This window comes from Temnothorax americanus, unplaced genomic scaffold, assembly GCF_048541705.1.
Source record: "Temnothorax americanus isolate GAGA-0224 unplaced genomic scaffold, ASM4854170v1 Scaffold52, whole genome shotgun sequence".
NCBI classification, from domain to species: Eukaryota; Metazoa; Arthropoda; class Insecta; order Hymenoptera; family Formicidae; genus Temnothorax; species Temnothorax americanus.
Window position 1 is genome coordinate 299,851 of NW_027509678.1, and position 21,796 is coordinate 321,646.

General features: G+C 33.7%; 2 protein-coding genes across 10 annotated transcripts in view; one reads left to right on the plus strand and one right to left on the minus strand.

Moving 5' to 3' along the window:
• Positions 1-21,796, plus strand: part of LOC143904441 (protein amalgam) — a 311,418-nt gene that overhangs the window by 120,502 nt on the left and 169,120 nt on the right. The window lies entirely within an intron of this gene.
• Positions 12,577-21,136, minus strand: LOC143904443 (uncharacterized). Of its 3 annotated transcripts, none has more exons than XM_077419138.1 (6): positions 20,756-21,136; positions 16,382-16,638; positions 15,736-16,005; positions 14,154-14,284; positions 13,785-13,950; positions 12,577-13,101 (listed from the first exon to the last, which is right to left on the minus strand). In XM_077419138.1, exons 2-6 carry the CDS (start codon positions 16,634-16,636, stop codon positions 12,703-12,705), a joined length of 1,221 nt encoding a protein of 406 aa, XP_077275264.1. In that variant the 5' UTR covers positions 16,637-16,638; positions 20,756-21,136; the 3' UTR covers positions 12,577-12,702. The 3 variants fall into 3 exon arrangements, with proteins under 3 accessions (XP_077275264.1, XP_077275263.1, XP_077275265.1); XM_077419137.1 differs by lacking the exon at positions 20,756-21,136 and adding an exon at positions 16,757-16,811; XM_077419139.1 differs by lacking the exon at positions 20,756-21,136 and adding an exon at positions 16,725-16,748.

A 21,796-nucleotide genomic window follows, 5' to 3' on the forward strand; every position in this document is an offset into this window, starting at 1 on the left:
AATTTAATGAGCATTCTGTGTACGCGTCAACAATTAGGCAAGAAAGTTTGACGGCAATGTGAGAAAAGGCAGAATCATCTCAATGGGTCAGATCGAGAGGTTTAGATCGTTGGGCAGGGTACAGGCTAATGCATAAACAATGCGCCGTTTATCCACATTGGGGATGCAACCCCAATGAATAATAAACTACCCTACAGACATGCGGATAGATAGACCCGGTCTGCTACGGAGAACAGCGAATGTGGGTGGAGGATTATCGACTAGGAAGTACAACCGCCGCTTGTGCATCGGTGCCATGGACCAGGCGAAGTGTGAATATTATTGCCCCCCCGAGATTCTTTAACGCAGAGATTTAAGGCCAAGTGTTGTTGCCGACACACATATAAATAGCGCGATAAATGTTTTTTGATAATATACACTTCAATAAAAGTGAAGTTTAGGATTTCCTATTTTAGCCTATTCTTTGTGGAGAGTCAAACAAATATATTAGTGTAACATTGAAATAATTATGGCTAATGCTAACATAATAATGATTAATAACTCTGTTTGTTTATCATTATTGCAATGTTATCCTAATTCTGTTTTAATAAATTTAGCACATGAATTAGGCATATAAATAAAGTAACGATTTGATATAAAATTTTTATATTTAAAATAATCAATAATATGTGTGTATGTACATTTTGCTTAAAATTATGTTTAATTTTATAACTGTGAAAAACTAAACAGTTGAATTTTATATTAGCACGATCTAAAATCAAAATTGAAATAACACCCGATTTATACGTTTATGCAAGCGTTTCTTCTCGTGTATCGGACAAGTGTTACGAGAAATTGATATGTCGAACGAACTTGAGAGGGTATAAAACTTATTCAGATTCTTTGTTTATTCAAATCTCAATATCGGTTTATCTTTGTTCGCTTATGTGACAGATGGATCTATTGCCACATCCAATTTATATCCGTCTCGGCGTAATACTTTATCCATTGTCATATTTTCCCGCTAAGAGGTCGTCACGGTACGCTTTCAGTTATGGTAATGTCACAGATATAATACCGTGGGATATCGAGTAACGGCATTACCGCGCTGTGCTGAGCGTTATTTTATTTTATCCCTTTATTTCGATGCGCGATGCCGCGGTTGCATCATTATTTTCTATTCGCGCATGGTTTTTATCCCGGCACTCTCTGGATGCGCGCTTTAAAAGAAATAATTTAGCATTGAGAATAAACGCAACGAGGCATTCCAGGAAAAGCCTCTTATTTCCCGCGTCTTACGGACGGGAACGCTGTTTGTGAACTTGTATGGAACTTTAATCCCGCGAAATTGCTTCGCATCCATGTCAGCGGGAAGTTTAATATCATAATTGAGCGTGGCAGTAGAGTAGGCAATAGAGCCCAATGGAAAGAAGTCCCATTGGAATCTGGTTTCTTCGTAACTTGCGCGCATGTTGAAACGTTATATACCCCTAAGGGATTGAATTTAACTGGACATTCATTAGGATAAGATTACGGATTATCCTGTCTTGCCTCCCGGTAAAGAATAATAGTAAACGCACGGGGATCCCTCTCGGAGATAATTTATCTCGCAAGTAAGAAGAATATACGATAAATGTAAATTTCGCCTACTCCGTCGCTTTTGTTAATCCTCCGGAATATCCTTTACAAATCTGTAATCTTGGGATATTTTTTGAAATGCACTCTTTTAGGCAAATTCTCCATAAATTGTATTAATTCCACGAAAGCCCATGAAGAAGCCGTCACGATTTTAGATGAAAACATGAGTTTGGCAAAGTTATTACGCAGAAATTTAAGCGACGGCGAGGTTCGTTAATTGGGAACGTTTCTTCTGGGATGTATTAGCACGCACGAGCATGCTTATGTAGGCAAACGATGTAGGATCGGGGGAATTATTCGGGGAGTAAGCGAGTTTTCGCGCGACAAAGTGATAATCACTTGTTTCGCGTAACTGTCCTCCTCTCCCCTCTTCCACACTTTCTCTTCTCGTCTCTCGCTTTTTGTCCCTATCCGGGGATAGTGCTCTCAACCGCAACTGTACTGATGGAGTGCGCATTACGTGTGCATCCGATGCACGTACACGGACTACGGATCCGGTTACTGCGAAAACGCCAACGGTAAAGTAGCGAACGAGATAGCGAAGTGCAAAGTGAAATTAAGTGTGTACGATTTTGCTCTATTTCCGCGCGATACTCGTTTGCCCCCTCGAGGTGAATTGAGATTATTGTACATCTATTAACGAACCGATGCGTGAAATGAATTTTTTAATTTGTATAATGAAGAAATAAAGAAATTTGTCAAACACGAATGTAAAGCTATTTCCTTACGTTCCTTTGTCTTTGCGTCTTGCTTTGTTAATTGAAAAAACGCAAGCGATTAAAAGGGAAGCAGTAAATTATGGAGGAATAAAGACAGTCAAGGGTGGTCGAGAATTGGACCGGAGCGCGAATGCTGCGATCACGAGCAAAGGGAAGTAAACGACTTCGAGTGCAAGGGAGAGAAAAGACACGGCAAATGGAAGGTTTTCCTTTAACGCGATAAAATGTGATCCTCATTTTATCAAGTTAAAGTAATCCATTTATTTTGAACCGGCAACAAGGTTGGATTGGGCAAGGAGAGAGAGTGTACTGGTGTGTGGAATTGCGAGGGGCCGACGAGATTATGCAGGTGCCTAAGTCCGCGGATAGGAAATACTGTCTTTTAAATTAATTTCGGTCGCGTCGCATCGTCGCGCGCTCGCGAAGTGAAGTTATTTGCCACCCTCGCGCGCACGTAATGCATAACCACCCCGTCTATTACCCGCACGCCCCCTGCGTCACCTTCTGCCATTGGACCAGTTCCAATCGCGAATTGAACCGTTCGTAACTGTTGGAACGTGAATTATGGCGTTTATTTATTTTAGGCTGTCCCGCGTCGGCTTCCATACCCATTCGTGTACGAAACTGTCTATCTAATTGTGCTTTCGGAGCACTTGGCCGGTTCGTCCGATTATAGAGCGGCGATGACTTTCCCTGATTGTGACTGATTTGGTCAGAGGAGGACAGTCGCTGCAAATAAACATAAATAATAAGAATTATTTTATATCGGTTTATATTTATTAAAAATAAAAATAAATTTATGTTTTACATTTAATACAACATATGTTATACAAAGTACTTTATTTTATAGTATAATTAGTATAATTAAATTCACAAGAATATCTTTCTAATCTCTTTTGATATTATACATCGATTATTTTAATATGATTAATACTTGTAAATTAATATGATTAATTGGACAGTTTTTTTTTACACATATCGTTTAATTCTTAAGGAGAATATATTCTTAATCTTCTTATCATTAACACAGAGCTTTACACGTTTAAATGTCGGAATTCTCCCGCGCGGCATTAAATTGTACGATTTGATTCTGTTTCGCATTATACCGCACGCGAATTCTCCGTGCGTAATGAAACGTTTATACACGATTGTAGAACAGGTCAGGCACTACCGGCGAACATGCGCGATCTTCATTACTATGCGTTCGCTATTATTTCGTATCAGAACATTGCCGGGCCGCGACGTAAAGTTTCAGACGTTGTCTGAGTAGTTTATGAATACCCGCGACGGCGAGATGATTGCGGTGAAGACGGTCGGGGGGTGAGGGAAACAGAGAGGGATGGTCGGGAGAGACGTTTATCAACCCTCTGTCCCCGACACGCGTATATACGCGCGAGATATATATATATATATATATATATATATATATATACATGATGCAGTCCGCTTCATATTCTCGGTGATGCTCTTCTTCCCGTATCCTTTATGTGTGTACACTTGTGAGCCGTACGTATATACGTATGTGTGGTCCCTCTTTCGACCTCATGTTCGAGCGCCCGCGTTCAACGCAGAGCCTGGCCTTATAACTCAAACGTGGAGACCCCTTTGACTGATACTCGCATACCAGATATTACTTTTACACATGTGATACCGCATCAATTCCTGGAGACAAAGGCCGCGAATGTATGATGATGGCGAGAATGGGCGAGGTGTGGGTTAGTCGACGAAGTTCGCGCTTCAATTTTGCCGGGACCGGCGAGTAATTTTCTGCTTCTTCCTTTCGTGGCCCCTCTCCTCTCTTTTTTTTTGTTAATCTCCCGGCTGGCTAGCTCCAGTGGGCTCTCTCTATTGTTGAATAAGGTTAAATGTGATGAATCGCTATCGGGTTTATCAAGCCTAGGTGCCGTGCTGCGCGCGATTTTGATATTCAAACTTTGTTACCGCATCCATTCTTTTCTATTTTACATTATATTTCTGCTTTTAACATTGCAAATTTTTATCCTAATATTATTAAGTTATGCATTATTTCGAAATTAATTAATTAAATATGATTAAATTATTGATTATAAATGTAGTATAAATGCTTCAAAGAAAGCCGTTTTTATTGCTGTAACGGCTATATTAAATAATAATTTATAAATAAGAATAATTGTTATGTTATAATTATAATTCTAAGTCCGAGTAATAATTTTCCTGATTTTGAAGGACTCATAAATATGGCTGTACATGATACGCCATAGCGTTAGTAATTAATGCTTTATTGATGATTCACTTAGTTGATATAACGCCGTATTTGTCGCGAAATGAATAGAATCTCCATTGTAGTATTCTAGTCTCGGGATACTATGATCAGATACCGTAGATTGTATTCAAAATGTGAAATATGGGCGGAAAGGGACCCTTTCCTATCTCGGCTTGGTATCACGATTCGAGACTTTGAGTAATGATATTGATGTATTAGCTTATTTGATACAGAAATTGCCTATTATTTCCCGCATTGGTCAATATGTCGATCATCATGATGCCGTTATCGATATTACTGGAAAACTGTCCGAGGAACCGTCTAATCGATTATCACGATATTTGTCCACATGGTGAAAACTGAAAATACACGTGTCATGACCAACGCAATCAATAAAAACCCGACCATTTTAAAGCCTTTTAGAGTTGTGTAGTTTGTGAAATCGATGCAATATTACCTTTTCTTTTTTGCGAATGTAAATCTCGATAAAAACATTTGCAATTAAAGAATATCACTCGATAACCATTTCAACGATGAAAAGGGAAGGATTACTTCGAGAATGAAATAACACCTCCGTCACGTAAATCGCGAAATCGATTTCTAGAGTGCACACGTTTAAGCTGTTCAGTCAAGAATTGAAAAGCTTTTCTGCGACGAATGACGAGATGGGAGAGGGGGGAAAAAAACAAAATCGGTCCGGAACGTGAAACGAAACAGACTCTTCGGGATAATCTATCTTATCGAGTTATGAGTGCGCAGTTCAAGAGGGTCAAAAGGGGAAGAAATTGCGTTAGATTAAGGATGGCACGAAGTCGTTTTATTCCGAGCCATCCTCTTTTCTCGAATCGTCCAACCTCGCCGCCTGTATTTCGCCTTCCGGTGATTCTATCATCATCCACGTACGTTTGACTTTATTCACTCTGACTCTGCTTCCAAGCCTGGATCTTTCGATGTAACTCGCACAATGTCACACTTTGGAAAATTATACGAGAATTATACTTTTGCCTTGTCGTATATCATCGCATAATTTATTAAGTGTGCGAGAGACCGTAAGAAAGTAGCAATAAATTATGCGAATTTTTTTTCATGAAATATACCTTCTGTAAAACTTCTCTTATATAGAACTACGCTTTCAGCGCGATTGAGACTCTGTGCATGGTTTTCTAATTAACAACTCTTATCGCATGCTTAAATGAGAAGAGAAAGTATACTTTCCAGTTATGGTATAATTTATGAAACTATTTAAAAAAATCATGTATTCTGTATGTTTCTACATATATTTTTATGTATTTTGTGTACAATTAGTGCATGCAGAATTATTTTTATTTATAATTATCTCGATTAACGAAATCATCATTGAAATATTAAACTAAAATCACGTTCCTGTTTTAACATTTAATTGCAGCACAGTGCTGATTACAATTTGAAGCGCAATGACGTGAAAAGCATGTATATATATACACTACATTGTATAAGATATATTTATTATTTATACGTAGTCTCTCATCCCGTGATGAAATTATTTCAAATGTAAAACTCTGTCGATTGTTTCACGGCGATAATTACATTGTCCGCACAATTTTAACAAGCTGGGGTATCATATTGCAGATCTAAAAGTAGGACACTTTGTGCGAGACGTGTGGCGACATTGTTTAATAAAAAAAAACATGTTTTACTAGAACGTAAACCAATCGCATCGTTTAACGCTACTCTGTGTAACGAATGATCCATAGCGAAAAGTCAATACCAAATATTCGGCTAGTTGAGCCGTATATGTAATTGGTCCCATCGACTGTTTCGGATAAAAGCATGAAACGAGAAAAATAGACAGTTAAAATTTTATTTGCTCGCACGGTAGAATACACTTTCTTGTATTTATGTGTGACGTATTATTATATGTGTATAATAATATGTACAATACAGTTCACCATTTATTTGGTCTAATGATTTCATTTGCTCTTTACCCCTTTTAAATGCGATTATTTCAGTTAAGCTATTTATTATACACTAACAGTGATCTTTAGAAAATATTTTTTGACAGAAAGAAATAGTGATATATATTTTATATGATTATTATTATTTTTTGTAAGACGAATTTGTGTGCAATTTATCTTAGAAATACTTATTGTTAAAAATTAATGATATTAATAAGATGACTTTAATTTATTTACGGTAGTTTGTCTACAGGGAAAATAATCATTTTCTTCTGCGGGTAATTATGGACCATTAAAGAGTAATAAGCAAAAGAGCAATATCGACAGGATTAAACAAGGATGAGTATATTCTCACGGAGCAAGCAAGGTGCAGGTGCAGGCAAACGAAAGGTGTAAGCTTAGATTAATAGGGGTCGATTTCAGTATCGGAGATGGCAAATCGCGGTAATTAATATCGCCATTTGTTCCGCGTCACGTGCACGCCTATACGCGCATGCATACACAGCGTACACGTTCGTAGAATATACAAACACACCCACGGATACAATCGAGCGAATTGTACGTAGACGACATACACGCCAGAGGGGGGGACAGGCATACGTTCGGTTCAATTGAAAGGCTAAATACATATATCCCAACTTCCCGAAGATATTAATTAGCTTTCGCGGTTCATCTAGCCTCGGTCTCCACGGAAGGTCCTCGGAATTGGTACATATTTCACACGCAGCCACTCAATTTCGATGGGTGCGTGCAATTGCTCGCGTAGTGATTCGTTGGGATTTAATTGTTGCATTCGAGAATTTGTATGGTTCATTGATGCGCGCACTGCTTGAAATGAGCAACGATCCAGCACGTTTGAATGGCTCTGAAAGGGGAAATTGACATAGCATTTAAATGTATTTTGGAAGTTATTATATGATAATTTACTTTTGAATTAGAAAAAAATAATTAAACGTGTTTGATTGATTGATTGATGATTATTTTAATTTAATCTAAAAATTTGCACAAATGAAGCAAAGCCCATGAAATGGACAATCAATGCAAAAACAGTTCAGACAAGTAATGTTTATTTAAAGCATTGATCCAAAGCTAATCGATATATACATGTATCACGATTACATTTGATTTGCTAAATCGGGCTTTCAATTGAATCTGCTACTACGTTATAATCTAATAATCTGTTGGGATATTACCGTTCTTGTGAAATCAAAATCGACATCTATTGATGCGTAGTTCCAATTGGCGCATTGAGACGTGGGATTTGCAAACGCCAATTGCTTGTTAGTAACATGCGCAATCAATATGAACAGACTCAATTCTGGAGTTTCAATTGATTCTCTTTATCCTCTATTTTCCATCCTTTATCTTTTTCATCATGTTATTTTATCTTCCACACACACATGCCACAAATTAAATAAATACCGTCTTACTTTGACTTACATCGGTCAGAAAATAATAACTAACGTTATACGATTTGTGTAAATAATGTGATAATTTCGTGCGTAAGTACTAATGCATAAGCGATATGATAGAATGTTGAAAACATTTTACAAAGTCTGCACTTTTTTGATATAACAATTTATTAAGTTTGCTGACTGTTTAATTTTGACGAAACTATGCTGCATTTATGCCAGTAATGCAGTTTCTCTCTGCAAAATTCGCCCAACTATGCTCGTAAAATAATGATTTTCTACTATTTATTTCATGATGAAATACTAAAAGTAACTGGAATCACATTGTTCAGCCACAACAAAGGTTAATTATTTGGTAGTGCGCTTAATGTATGCCATGAATCGGAATCATTTTCAACAGCGTGGATGATATTATCCAGTTTTATCTAAAATCGATGAAAATTATAAGTAAAATCTCTTTTTAAAACATTTATAAATTCGGCTAACGTTGTGCGTTATATTTTAAACATAAGCAACGTTGTCTCATTTCATTGTTTTAATATTAATATCACAAACAAATTTTTTAATAACACAGGCCCACCAAAAAAAGTATATTGCTCTGGGGTTGAGACCACATTACTTCTATATTTTGACCCGCTGAACACAAATCTGCAATAAAAAATAGAGGTCGCCCAGTGGATTTCAGAGATAACCTCAAAAAACCGTAAAAAACCACGTTTTTTAGTGATAAAGGCTTAAAAAAAAAAAAGAATATGATTTGTCTCAGGTCAAGACCAACCAGAATTTTATTGGTAAACGCACAAACACACTTGTGTCAGTCTTTCCTGATGTTTAGACTATAAGAAAAACTGAAGACAACAGCAGGCTGAAGGCGAATCTGAAGATGGTTATACCTCTGAGAGCGGGAAAATTTGACAATACTCGCACAGTTATCGTCTGTAAGTCCAGTTTGGCGATCAGAAGATTTTATACTGTAAAGGAATTTAGTGACTGAAAATCTGCATGAGGCCTTAAATGAAGGTGATCTTATGAACGAGAACTAAATTGGTTTACGCTTGCGTATGCGTTTGTCATCGTACGATCTATGTAAAGAATTTCTACGTCGCTTTTTGCTTTTTTGTTGTGTTTCTTTTTTCAGCATCCAGGAATAGTCCGCGCTATCATATTCACGCTCCAGTTTCCTTGGGCGACCCCTATTTTTTATTGCAGATTCGTGTTTAGTTTAGTCAAAATACATATATAGGAGTAATGTGGTCTCAATCCCAGAGCAATATACTTTTTTTGTGGGTCTGTGTAATTTTTATCTTTTTAAGTTTTTCTTCTGACAAATGTTTTATCTAAAGAGTAATGCAATTAATAATTCATAAAATAGATATGCAATATACAGTACGCGTGCCCAACAGCAATTTCATTTCTACTTCTTTGTTTTTAGCATCTCGTTATTTGTTTTCGTGAAATGGCCAACATGCACGCAAAACTGTGTTGCGTAGATTCATCAAAACCAGGATTATTTTACAACAAATGTTATGAAAGTTCAATTTTAATCTAAATCTGTTTAACTATTTTGAAGATATATGTGAAGGGTAAAAAAAATTAATAAAATATCAGAAAGACCAAATAATTTGTAATTAAAGCATTGATTCTAATACTATGCATAATTAATTTTTGTACTAATTTTCAAAATTTTAATTCTAATAGAAGCGAACACGTTTATAAACATTTTTACAATTATAAACAGATTTTATATACATATATGTAGTATATTATATATTATTTATATATATATATATATATATATATATATAAAGAATAGATGAAATTAAGTTAACTTGTAAATATAATTAGATTGCATAAACTTCAAAAATAAAATTTGATTTAAAAATTAAATTTTATATAGAATTTTGAATTAAATAAAGAAAAATTTAAAGAAAAACAAGACGAATTGTGAAATTTATAACATTGCAAGAGAGAGAGAGAGAGAGAGAGAGAGAGAGAGAAATCGCTATTTATTGTACGCTCTGGGACAATGTCTCCTCAAGCGTCAAAACTTATACAATAAAATAAATTGTCATTACATACAAAATATAACAAATATTGTATAAAAGATAAGAAAATAATAAGAAGTGTATGTGTATATGTATATAAATAAGTTCTACAATGAAGCAAAAGACGTCAGAAGTTATTGCTAAGCAGATAGTCGTACAATTTTAGTTTGAATGCGTCAAGGGTAGGTGCACGACATATGTCAGTTGGAATACTGTTCCAAAATTTGACCGCTGAGCAGATGAAAGAGCGTCTATAAAATTCCGTGCGGCATTGCGGCAGGATGAGAGCATCAGCCGATGCCCTGGTATCACGGGAGACTATGTCGCGTCTACGTTCAAATCTACAAGAAATAGCATCAGAGGTTTCAAGATTCAAGAGTTTGAAAGTCAGACAGCCGATAAAGTAGTTACGCCTGGATTTAATCTTGAGCCAATGCAGTTTCTCAAAGTAAGGAGTTATGTGCTCATCCCGTTTTACCTGGAAGATGAACCGAACACAAGTATTCAAAGACCTTTGTAGACGAAGGTTGTGTTCGGTAGTGATGTCGGAGAGTGCGGCGCAACAGTAATCGAACAGTGGCAGAATCAGGGTAGTTATAAGCCGTGATTTGAGATGAGGCGGCAGTAGGTGTTTACAGAGCTTTAGCTGATGGAGAATTGCATTTGCTTTAGCTGATGTTTTTGTTACATGTTTCTCCCAAGAAAGTGAGCTCGTAATATGCACACCCAGGTACTGCACTGTGTCACAATAAGAGATGGCTGCGCATCGTTGATGTAGATTCTAGGTAGTACATCCAAGTTTAATCCGCTGATGAATCTAGGGGTGCCCATGATCATGGCTTTGGTCTTGCTGGGATTAAGAGATAGCTTGTTAGATGTGGCCCAGTGCGTGATGCTATTAATGTTCTCGTCTATTCTGAGAATAGCTTCAGTTAAGTTTTTAAGCTCAGTGTGTAGATAAATCACCAGGTCATCAGCGTAGAAATGATATTTGCAGTGTTTAAGGACTCTGCCGAAACCAATTAAGTAGAGGACAAATAAGAGATCCCCCAAAACTGAGCCCTGAGGCACACCGGTGAACACTGGACGCTCAGACGACGTCGTCCTCGTTATAGGATCTCGCACAGCTTGCTTTCTGTCATCAAGATAGGAGCATAACCATCTTAAGGCTGAAGTGGATAGGCCAAGGTCTCTTAATTTATCAATTAAAATGTAATGATTAACATAATCGAATGCTTTGATGAAATAAAAAAAGACCGCAACTGTCACCATCCTACTATTTGCAGCCTGTCTCACATCATCAAGTACGCGAATTAACGCAGAGAGAGAGAGAGAGAGAGAGAGAGAGAGAGAGATTGAAAATGTATTAAAAATCTTGAATTATAATCTCTGAAATTGAAACATTGAAACTTATTACATTAAATTTACGAATATATGTATAAGCAACTGTAACAAATTTATCAATGATATTAAAATGTAGAGTCTTTCATGTTTTTTAATGTGATCTGTAATTGAAGTAATCCATGTTAATCCAAGTCAACGAGGTCAAACATTATATAATCTCTTATTTTGCATCGTAAAAAGAAGTATTTTGTAACTTTATATGACAAAGTAGAGAGTATAAAAGATAATTAAAAATCCATTAAAAAAAGAATAATTAAGTTTTTTTATATAATATTATAATTCTCAGATTTTTCTCGATATATATATAGTAATCTTTATTTCTTATATATATGTATATGAGAAATTTCTTTATATATTTTATATATATGTATAAGAGAGAGAGAGAGAGAGAGAGAGAGAGAGAGAGAGAGAGAGAGAGAGAGAGAAATTATATATATAATTTTATAATATAAAGTGGCTTAAATAAAATGTTACAGATTAATATGTCAGGAACAACGCTGGATTAGACATCCGTACTATACATATAACTGATTGTACAACAGATCTCTATTTTTTATGATTCATAACTTTTGATATAATGGTATTAGAAAAAAACATTTTAAGTAAGAGTTGCTTGGTTTTTATGTTACTTTTTTCATAAAATACCTTTTCAAATTTTAAAGTTGCTTGTCTGTTGTTTCTTCAAGAAGCTTTCAAAATTCAATTATAGAATACTTAAAAGGCCATCTTCGATCGGGCTGGATCTTGGTAGCCCCTAATAATAATATTTGTGTGCATTTTGTATCTTTTTTTTTAATTTAATAAACATACTTAAAAGCCTTTTTAATAAGAAAATCGCCATCTGAATCACTTATTTTTATCTAGTGGGTCCTGACGTATTAATCTGTAGCACTGTATTGGAGCCGCTCTGTGTGTGTGTGTGTGTGTGTGTGTGTGAAACTGAACTGAAAACTAAATATATATATTTAGTTATATATATATATTCCATTCTTCTATTTTTATTTTATTTATTTAATATAATTTTATGGGAAAAATAATAATATCTTATCCATATTTAATAGTTGTTTTTTATTATTTACATTTGCACTGCTAATTCATTATATATACAATATATATATGAAATTATTATATTACATCATAAAAGAATAATGTTTAATCTTTCAAACTAAAAGATTTGTCGTTATCATATCAATTCCATATTTGTTTTTTTTTAAATGCGTCAATATTTTTATTATTTTGTTGTTTTTTATTTTAATGTATTTGCTGTACCTTGTCATGTTTATTATTTTTTTTTCTACATTATTTATTGCAATAAAAGTCAAGTATGCATTAAAGATCCAGCAAACCACATTCGTCATACATTGGAAGTCTCTTCATCATCAATTTTTTATAATTCTCACCCTTTAGACCCGGATTTGAAAAAGAGCCATTGCTCAAGATTTCATCAAAATCTTTCGCCTCAGTCTTACAGCACAGCACTATCGGTAAAACTGAGAAGGATGCTATCATTCCATAGCTGGCTCTACGTTTTAGGGCAGCTTTCAGTTCTTCTATGGTGGGTGGCTGCGTCTTGCAGCCCAGTTGCTTCAAAGTCGCCGACAATGCGCTAAGATACTCATTTAATAAAACATCTTTTTTGTTTTCAATGACATCCGGGGAAGGACTTGTACTGAGAAAATACTGAAGATCGATTGCCGGCGATGTGTAGACACATAGTTGGAAGTCCACCTGTAATATCAAACGAACTCTGTTGATCGATCGATTTTTTGAGCTCCTGGCAATTGAATTGGAAATGAAATCCGTGCCCCCCGGGAAAGAAGTGGGACTCGTGTTTAGGAAGTCGCGGCGAGAAAGTTGAGAGTTTGCGCGAATGACACGGGCAGACAGGTGGCGGATGTACCTGAATGCGATCAAACTGGATTTATGTATTATTCATAATATACTGCAAGTATCTCATATTAGCGCTGCTTCTTTGTCTTGATCGCTAAAGTCGACATTGTGGATCATTAAAATGTAATAACATATATTGTATATTTTTCAGAATATTATGTATTTGTCTTATTTATTTTGTTTATTTTTACGTAAATTTATTTTGCATTGCATTCAACTACAAAAATAATAATGAAAATTCAGAAATATTATAGATAAGTAAAATAAAGTGACCGATGCTATATTTAAATTATGCTCACAATGCTTTACATTTTTCAAAATTAATCTTTTAAGATATTATAGTTTTAAAGTAAATATACGCTGTTTCAACAATATAAATCATGTCATTACATGCAGGTACAAATTAGATTTAATAAATTTCGTCATTTATAATCTCTTAATTTTAATCGTGATTATAATAAATCAATAAGCATTTATATTTAAAGAAAATATGTGATTTTTTATAATGTAGTGATACTTACACAAATGTGCTGAATAGGTTTGCCATTATTGTCATATTTGAACAACATATTGTTTACCCAAAAATCACCGTGATTAATAACATTGAATTCATCCTCACATGGCTTGGTTGCATTTATACCTATTTTATATATGTGGTCGGTGAGTTTAGCAATTTTTTCCGAGTATCTAACAATAAAAGTCACATAAACATGGAATTCTATAAAATTATGAAAAAAATCATAAATATTTGCTGTGTATATTCTAAACAACAATTTGTGTTTCTATATTTGCCAGTTTCTGCTTATTATATATATGCTTATTTATGTTATCTTAGATATTAAGAATTAGATTAATAAATATTGCGTGTATGGATGTAGGGTAAATCTTACTTTTTCATTCCCGGCCAATTTGCAACCTCATCTGCTAAAGCTTTAACACTCATAATAAAAAAATTGCTCATTTCTGGTGGGTACTGCTCGTTAAACATTCCTTTTACATACATCTCCTTTTGCTTTGGTTCCTAGATATTAAAATATTTTTATCAAAGAATATTGATATTTATTCATTTAATTATAAAGTTTAGTAAATAAGTTTGTAGTGTAGACTGGATTTAGAACGTTATATGTATATATGAGGCTATATAAAAAAATCTACGACATTAATTTTAATAATATGTGATTTATTAACAAATTTAGAGAAAATTTTTTCTTGAAGATAGTTACGAGGACTATTGTTACAATTTCTTAATGTAAATTTCAATATAAATTACAAATTACGATTTTATAAATGTAGAAGGACTTACTGCTTACAATTAGTTAGGCACATACGTGTTCATTTAAGTTAAAAGCTGAAAGCTCTTTCTTTTTAATTGTTTTATTTTTGAAGATATTTGATAGGTATACGCTATATTTTAGTCGAGGAAAAAAGTCGATTTTCCTTAGGTACTAATTGTAAGAGAATAATTTGATATTAAATCAAATAATTAGGACTCTCTTGATAATGAATAATAAAAAGTAAAACAGAATAAATCACTTTTACTTTGCCAGTCAAATAATAAACAACATGGAAATATTAATTGACTCTACTGGCCATTATAATCGCCAAAACATAACGACCACGATTTGGTTCGATTATCGTCATATAATCTTTGATACTTATATATAAGCATCTTATTTAAATAATTAAATTTGTTGCGAAAAAACCCTGGCTGAGTACAGCATAAGATTAATATATCTGCAAAAGATTTGTAATTTTATTGTAAATATATTTTATTTTGTATATATTTTATCAATTGTGCGCGTCTATAAATTTATTCTGAATTAGAATTTATTATATACGAGAAATATTATTTTTCATTTTTTTTTTAACAAAAGGTGTTGAATGTATGATATTGTATTTTAAATAAATTAAAACGGATGATGAAATGCACTATTTATAAAATTTTCGATATATGCTTATTTGTAAAACGTAAAAACTTCGTTCGCCACTATATATTTATGCAACAAGAAAATTCAATTTAGTATGAAGTTGAGCAATATGTTTGTACACTACACCAGTATTAAAACAAAACACTTGTACTTTTTTAAATTATTAATTAGAAACTACTTTTTTCTATAGGATTAAAGTGTTAAGCACATTGTCTTAAAGCTTTACAAGTTTCAAACTTATCTCTCGGCAGTATTCGAAGCAATTAATGTTTCGTCGCTTTAAAATACATTAATGTCTATTACATGAATATTTCCGACGATTATATATAATGCGTGTTTAATATTTCGTATAATATAGTGCAAGAAATCTCCTAGTATGCAATACAAAAAATGATTTTTCCATATAAATATATTACTTATATCATGGGTTTTACATATTAACATGGAAATTTACACCTTGTATGGTCCATGGTTTTGTGCCACTGACCTGAATTCGTGATAATTGCAATGAGACATTACAAATGAGTCACGCGTGGTGATTTACCTTTTCGCATATGGCTACTGAAGCTGCGTGGAACCTGGCTAGTCCGTCAAGCGCCAATATGGTATGAGCTAGGTCAAGGCCAGACAGACGATCGGCCATGCGAAAGCCGAGAGGCGCGAGATCCTCCATCACCAGAAGCGTTGGATTTTTATTTTGCACGTATAGGCCCTTTCCGCTTAAGCGATGCTCTGGCCCTAACAACTTATTCATTTTATCCAAAGTATCTGACATCATCAATATCTCGGTGTGAAAGATGCCTGATGATTCGATCTGTAAAAAGTTTATTCAAGATTATTTAATTAAGTTTAAGATTAACAAATAAAATCTTTTAATTAAACAAGCATGCAATTATTTTTGTAATGTAAGGGTTTAAATAAAAAGTCTTGGTTTCCCAAAGATGACAAATAAATAATAATTTTATTCCTCAAATCAAAATTGATTTTAAAATGACTGAGAATCATATTTTTTTTTTCCAATATATATGTGCCTCTTTGAATTTGATAAAAATAATTTTATTTTCAATCACTGATTGCCTTAAAAATAATTGTCCTGATCTTTTTGTTGAATAAAAATCTACTTCGAAATAGTGGAATCTGCAGTTTGATCCATTTGCATTAGAAATATTATATTAATTCAATCAACTTACAAGGTCCTGACGAATGCCTTCAACTATAGGCGAGATTTTGACAATGATTGATTTCTTCTCCGTAATTTTACTGCCGCCTTGGTCACGCGAAAATTCGGCAGTAACCCTAATCATGTCGCTGGTGTAGTTGTCACCCTTGGCCGTGGCCGGTTTCGAGAATATATCGATCACCTGAATCGAGTTGTCGCCTTCCGACTTTCGCAGGATCTTCTCTACGAAGCATAGATTCAGCCATGCCGGTGTCTCTAGGGCCATTTCTGAAATTGGAATTGGAATTGGAGAATTTTCCCGACAAATCATTGTTCTTCCCGCCGTGTCACGAAACGCGAAAACGATTCTTTACGATAACTTATTGTTCGCGGCGAGATTTATCACGTTTTCTTTCTCCCTTTCCAGCCGGCTTTCTCCCACTCATTCCGGCCTTTCCACCTTTTCCTTCGTCGCGCCCCTTCCGCCGTTTTTTCCTTCCGCTTCACCGTCGTTTCTTTCTTTATGTCCGTCGATATTTAAGACGGGCGCATTCTCCTACGTTTGAGATCGCTGTTTCAATTAAGAGCGCGTAATGGGAAGCCGCTTTTCCCTTTTCCCTTTTTGGCCAACGGCATACGTATAACGTTCCGCGTTGAGATCCCGCGTCGAACGTGATCGAGTTGCGGTATTTGCGAGAAATTTACGACGCGTCTGGCGCGCCGCGATCGCGTACGTACTTGTGGTCAAACGACGTCGGCCATATTTCACCTTGATGAGTTTTCTCAGAAATGTTTTCCGCGGTTTTCTCAGAATCAAATCCGTCCATTATTAGATGGACGTTTAATGACTAAACTTTTATGTAAACACATATAATTATAATAATATAAAAATAATATATGATGTGAACCACATTGAAAATGGTTTAGTAATCAAGTGCCAGAAATACAAATAAATGACAAAACTTTTTATTTTTTAATCGACTTCAAATAAATTTTATTTTAATTAAATTGTAATACATTTTAATTGCAATAATTAATGTAATAAATTGATTAAAATGGATTTAAGAGAATTTTAATAAAATAGATGGTAACATTTAAAAAATGCATATAATTATATACAAATCTTATACTTCATAAATATGTATTGATATGTCTGATTACGTAATACCTCTTTTTCATACTATTTTCACATTATATAACTCTAACATACTAACATTAATCATTACGAAAACAAAAACAACGAAATGAGATTAAAGTTAAAAACTATTTGTTTGCCGTAATAATTGCTGAAGCAAGTATGTAATCGCGTATGTCATGCTTAGATAAAGCATAACGCATGATTATACACTTGCAGTAGAGTCACTGTGCTATTAAAAAATATGAACGTATAATTTCTTTATATCGAAGTAAAAAATTAGGATTATCATTCAATTGAAATCGTTGTACATTGTTACGTTTTAATATGTTACTTTTTATTTATTTGAAATATTATAATAAAAATTGTCTTTTGCTAGCTTTACAGTTTTCAATGTCAATAATCATCAATTTGCCACGTCACGTAGTTAAATATGTAAATCTGTTTGATTGTTCGTTTTATTATATTACCATTATTATAGTTTTTTTCTAAGAAGTATTTACGACAGATTTCTATATATTTTTATTTTAATATTTTAATACATTTTAATTAGAATAACATATTATATTGCTTAATTGTTAAAGGCATCAAAAGTCGGCCTCACACAAGTCGTCGAGAGCTACAAAAATATCGCTAATTATATTTGCTGCACAGCAAACTCATAAAGTACATGTAACACTCAAATGAATCTTGTTAGATTAAATCTACTTATCTTAAAAAAAAAAAAAACAAACTCAAGTTTTTTCCTCAATTTTGATGAACTTTGGATATGTTGCAATACCAATGAAAATAAGAGTATTTTTAGTGCTCTTACGCATGTTAAAGGAGTGAAATACTCTATCAGAAAAAATTAATTGTTATGTTTCTAATCTAAGCGTATATCTCACCGAAACGATAAGGGATACGCAAAAAGGTTCTAACTGAACTTTTAATACATACGATTTTATATAGTGACGCTTCTTTTATGATGCACGAAATTGTGATTAATATTATGTTATTGCGTAAATACATTTATTAATATTACCATGTTGCATCATTCTAATTAATTTTTTCATCTTTTTGAATAAGCCTTGATACCAAACTAATGTTCGGTTTATTTAATTGATTTTTCAAACTATAGGGGAGACCGGGGCTAACTCGACATCGGGGCAAATTTGACACTAGACTTTTTGTTAATTTAAATCTATCGTAGAAACTTGCCTTTCCTAATACTGTAAATGCGTCTTTATATGTGCCAGTATTATCAACGGGATTTGATGACATTCTGAATTATGGTATAATTTTTAGCGCGACATATAAGCGTTTTTGATGGTGAAAAGTAATTTTTCTGATCTCTCGAAAATTTCTACTCTTTCATCGAGCTTTACTCTTGCAAACCTATATGCAAGTGATTTTCTTGGAAAGTTTGATGCTCTATATGAATCCGATAATCGTTTTTGGATATTTTCAAAATTTTCATGTTTTTGAAGTGACAAAAGTGAAAAACGACGTCCGGAGCAAAGTCAACACCACGCCGTTTCGTCGGCTCCCAGTAACAAACGATGCTTGTCATGCAGCCGTATGGCTCATGACAAATGTATGCGCACGTCCGCGATCGCGAGTTTACCTGCATTAATTGTTTTTCAGACATGAGTTTAGATCAAGATAATTGAAAGTTCAACAATTTTTGTTTTTATTATTTCAAATGATTGTTCTAGCTACTTTATTCCGAATTTTTGTACTTTTTAAATACGCAATAAACAATGTATTTTCATTTTCAAACAGTAAAAAATAAGTTCCAGATCAAATTGTGTCGATCAGACAAAGTGTTGAGTGTCGAGTTTGCCCCGGCATTTTTCAATTCGAAAATTTGTCTTTGCGTCACTTTTCCTTTCCTATAGCGGCAAAACAAAGCAACGTACAGCAAAAATTTCTGAATCAATTTTGTATAACCTGAAGGAACACTCTTTAAACATATACCATTGAAAAAATTGGCCTACAAATTTTAATTAAATATTAAAAATTGCCTTTGAAAAAATAGTGTCGAGTTAGCCCCGGTCTCCCCTATTTTAATAAATATATATTGCTATCATTATATGTCAAAATTACATGTGTGCTTATTATATTTACGCAGTCAGAATTGATTAATCAAATCGCGGACATCATGCATTCGACGTCGATGCATCGATGAATAATCGATGTCGAATACTGACTAGTATTTTTGTCATTTTTGGCCTCATATTTACTTATACTGTTTTTTTTTTGTAATTGTTTTTATGTTAATTGAGTAATCATAAATATTTCTATAATATTTTTATGTCTTTTTTGGCCAATTCTCTCCCCTTCCTCTTTTTCTCTTTCTATTCAAATCGAATACGTAATATACATATATGTATATATTTATATTGTGCTTTCCGACTTTGGGTTAATTCAAAATAGAGTTAGCCGAAAGACAATAAAAGCTAGTCTTACAGAAATAGTCTCAATTTCTCAATTAAAAGTAATTGTGAAGATATGACAAAGCAAGGTCGAAGATGATAAAGATATCAACTAGTATCTGATATCGACTATTTATCGATGCAATTGACGTCAATTCAACTAATAATTTCTGGCTGTTAATCTCAAAAAGAGTAACAAATTTTATTGTATTGAGAAATTGAAATGATATTTGTTATGGCCTATCTTCTTTAATTTAAGAAGTAAAGAAAAGACGTCGTTATTTTTTTGTGTTGGACAGATGTATTCGATTTATATTAATATTCGATTTCTACATTATCATATTAATTTTTATAAAGTATAATATTGTTTAAAGATATGGAAAATTATTTATGCGGCTCTAAAAAATATTATCTATAAGCTAGACAAATATCATAATAACTTATAATCGCGTTTGTAATGTTTTCGTTATGTATGTTTACAACTTAAACTTTTCTTCTTTCAAACTCACGTAACTCCATGCAAATTAGACGGAATAAACTTTTGAGATTTTCCACTGATGTAGCATTTTTGTAAAATCATATTTTCTTAAATTATATTAAAGTCTATTAAATTATGTGTCATATAATTTATTTAGGTGCTTTTTATTCCTATTTATTTCTATTTATATCACTGCATTATCACATATCATTGCATTATTAGCAAGTTGATCTCATAATTTTGAAGTATAATACGGTATAAGAGTTCACTCTATAATTACGTTTTACAAGACTTTATCTACAATTTTTATCAATAAATTCCGACCGAATGTCAGTTTGTGGAAAACAGAGTGTTGATAATAATCGACACACTGACCTGTAAATTGCTTCGATTTTGGTCGTCTAATTCACTTAAATGCTCACTTCACTGTGCCGTTTCGTAAAGCCGCGAAGTGATACCCACAGAACTCAGAAGTGACAGGCTTTATATCTACATCAGTGCATTCTTTTATACTCTTGAATGAAATTGCGGGTATACGTATATTTTCATTCGGCACCGCAGATGACGACTGTCACGAACATGACCTATGATCTGCTTGGTCACCATTTATACAGTAGGACTTCCTGATTTATTCTGAGCCCGAGATAACTGAGACTTGGCATTAAACTCATGTCGATTTAGCCTCAATAAACTAATAGACGTTAACTTAATCGAGAGAGATAACAGAGTGATGATAAGACACTAACACTCATGCGATCATGAACTGAATACGACAAGCATGATGCCGCTAGAAGCGTGCACTTGCCATCCTGATATTGAGACAAGAGAGGGAGTCCTGCTGTTTCATTGAGACTGGCAAACATTGTACATGAAAGTGTGAATATGTATATATATTAAGGAAGGAAGATTTCAGAGGAATGCGTGAAATTCATCAGATTTTGCACGGAAAATAAGGATTACCTTTTGTTAAAGTTTTGCTACTTATTGCTAAATTATAGCTTTTGCTGCAAAAAAATGTTAGTTATCCCTATTTTACAACTAAATTTGCTATAGTAGCTATATAATCCTTTTTTTCCGTGTGAGGATGTACGATTTCCAAAATTAATTCATGCATTATTCGTCGCTGTCCATAATCCTAAACTTGAATAATTTTTCTGAACGGCGAGAATATAGTGGAATTATTCACGAAGGTCGTCTATCATGAGCGTTATCTCGGGATATAAAATTCATATGTGATATTTTAAGGGAAAAAAATCTCCGCAGAGATTTCACACTCTGCGTCAATATATGCATCTCAGTCAACATACATATTGTTCTTTTATTGAATAAATGAAGCGAGACAACACTTCATCAACATACTGATAATTAAAGTGACAAATGCGTTTAATATTTACTTATTATATATTTTTGCCTGCG

What these genes read in the sequence shown, in the direction of transcription:
- LOC143904443 (XM_077419137.1), bottom strand. Translation starts at nt 16,796, where the DNA reads ATGAGTGGGAGAAAGCCGGCTGGAAAGGGAGAAAGAAAAC. An exon ending in TGGAAAGGGAGAAAGAAAAC is followed by an intron (nt 16,639 to 16,756) that starts GTGATAAATCTC and finishes TTCCAATTTCAG; the next exon opens with AAATGGCCCTAGAGACACCG. An exon ending in CAGTAGCCATATGCGAAAAG is followed by an intron (nt 14,285 to 15,735) that starts GTAAATCACCAC and finishes TTTAATATCTAG; the next exon opens with GAACCAAAGCAAAAGGAGAT.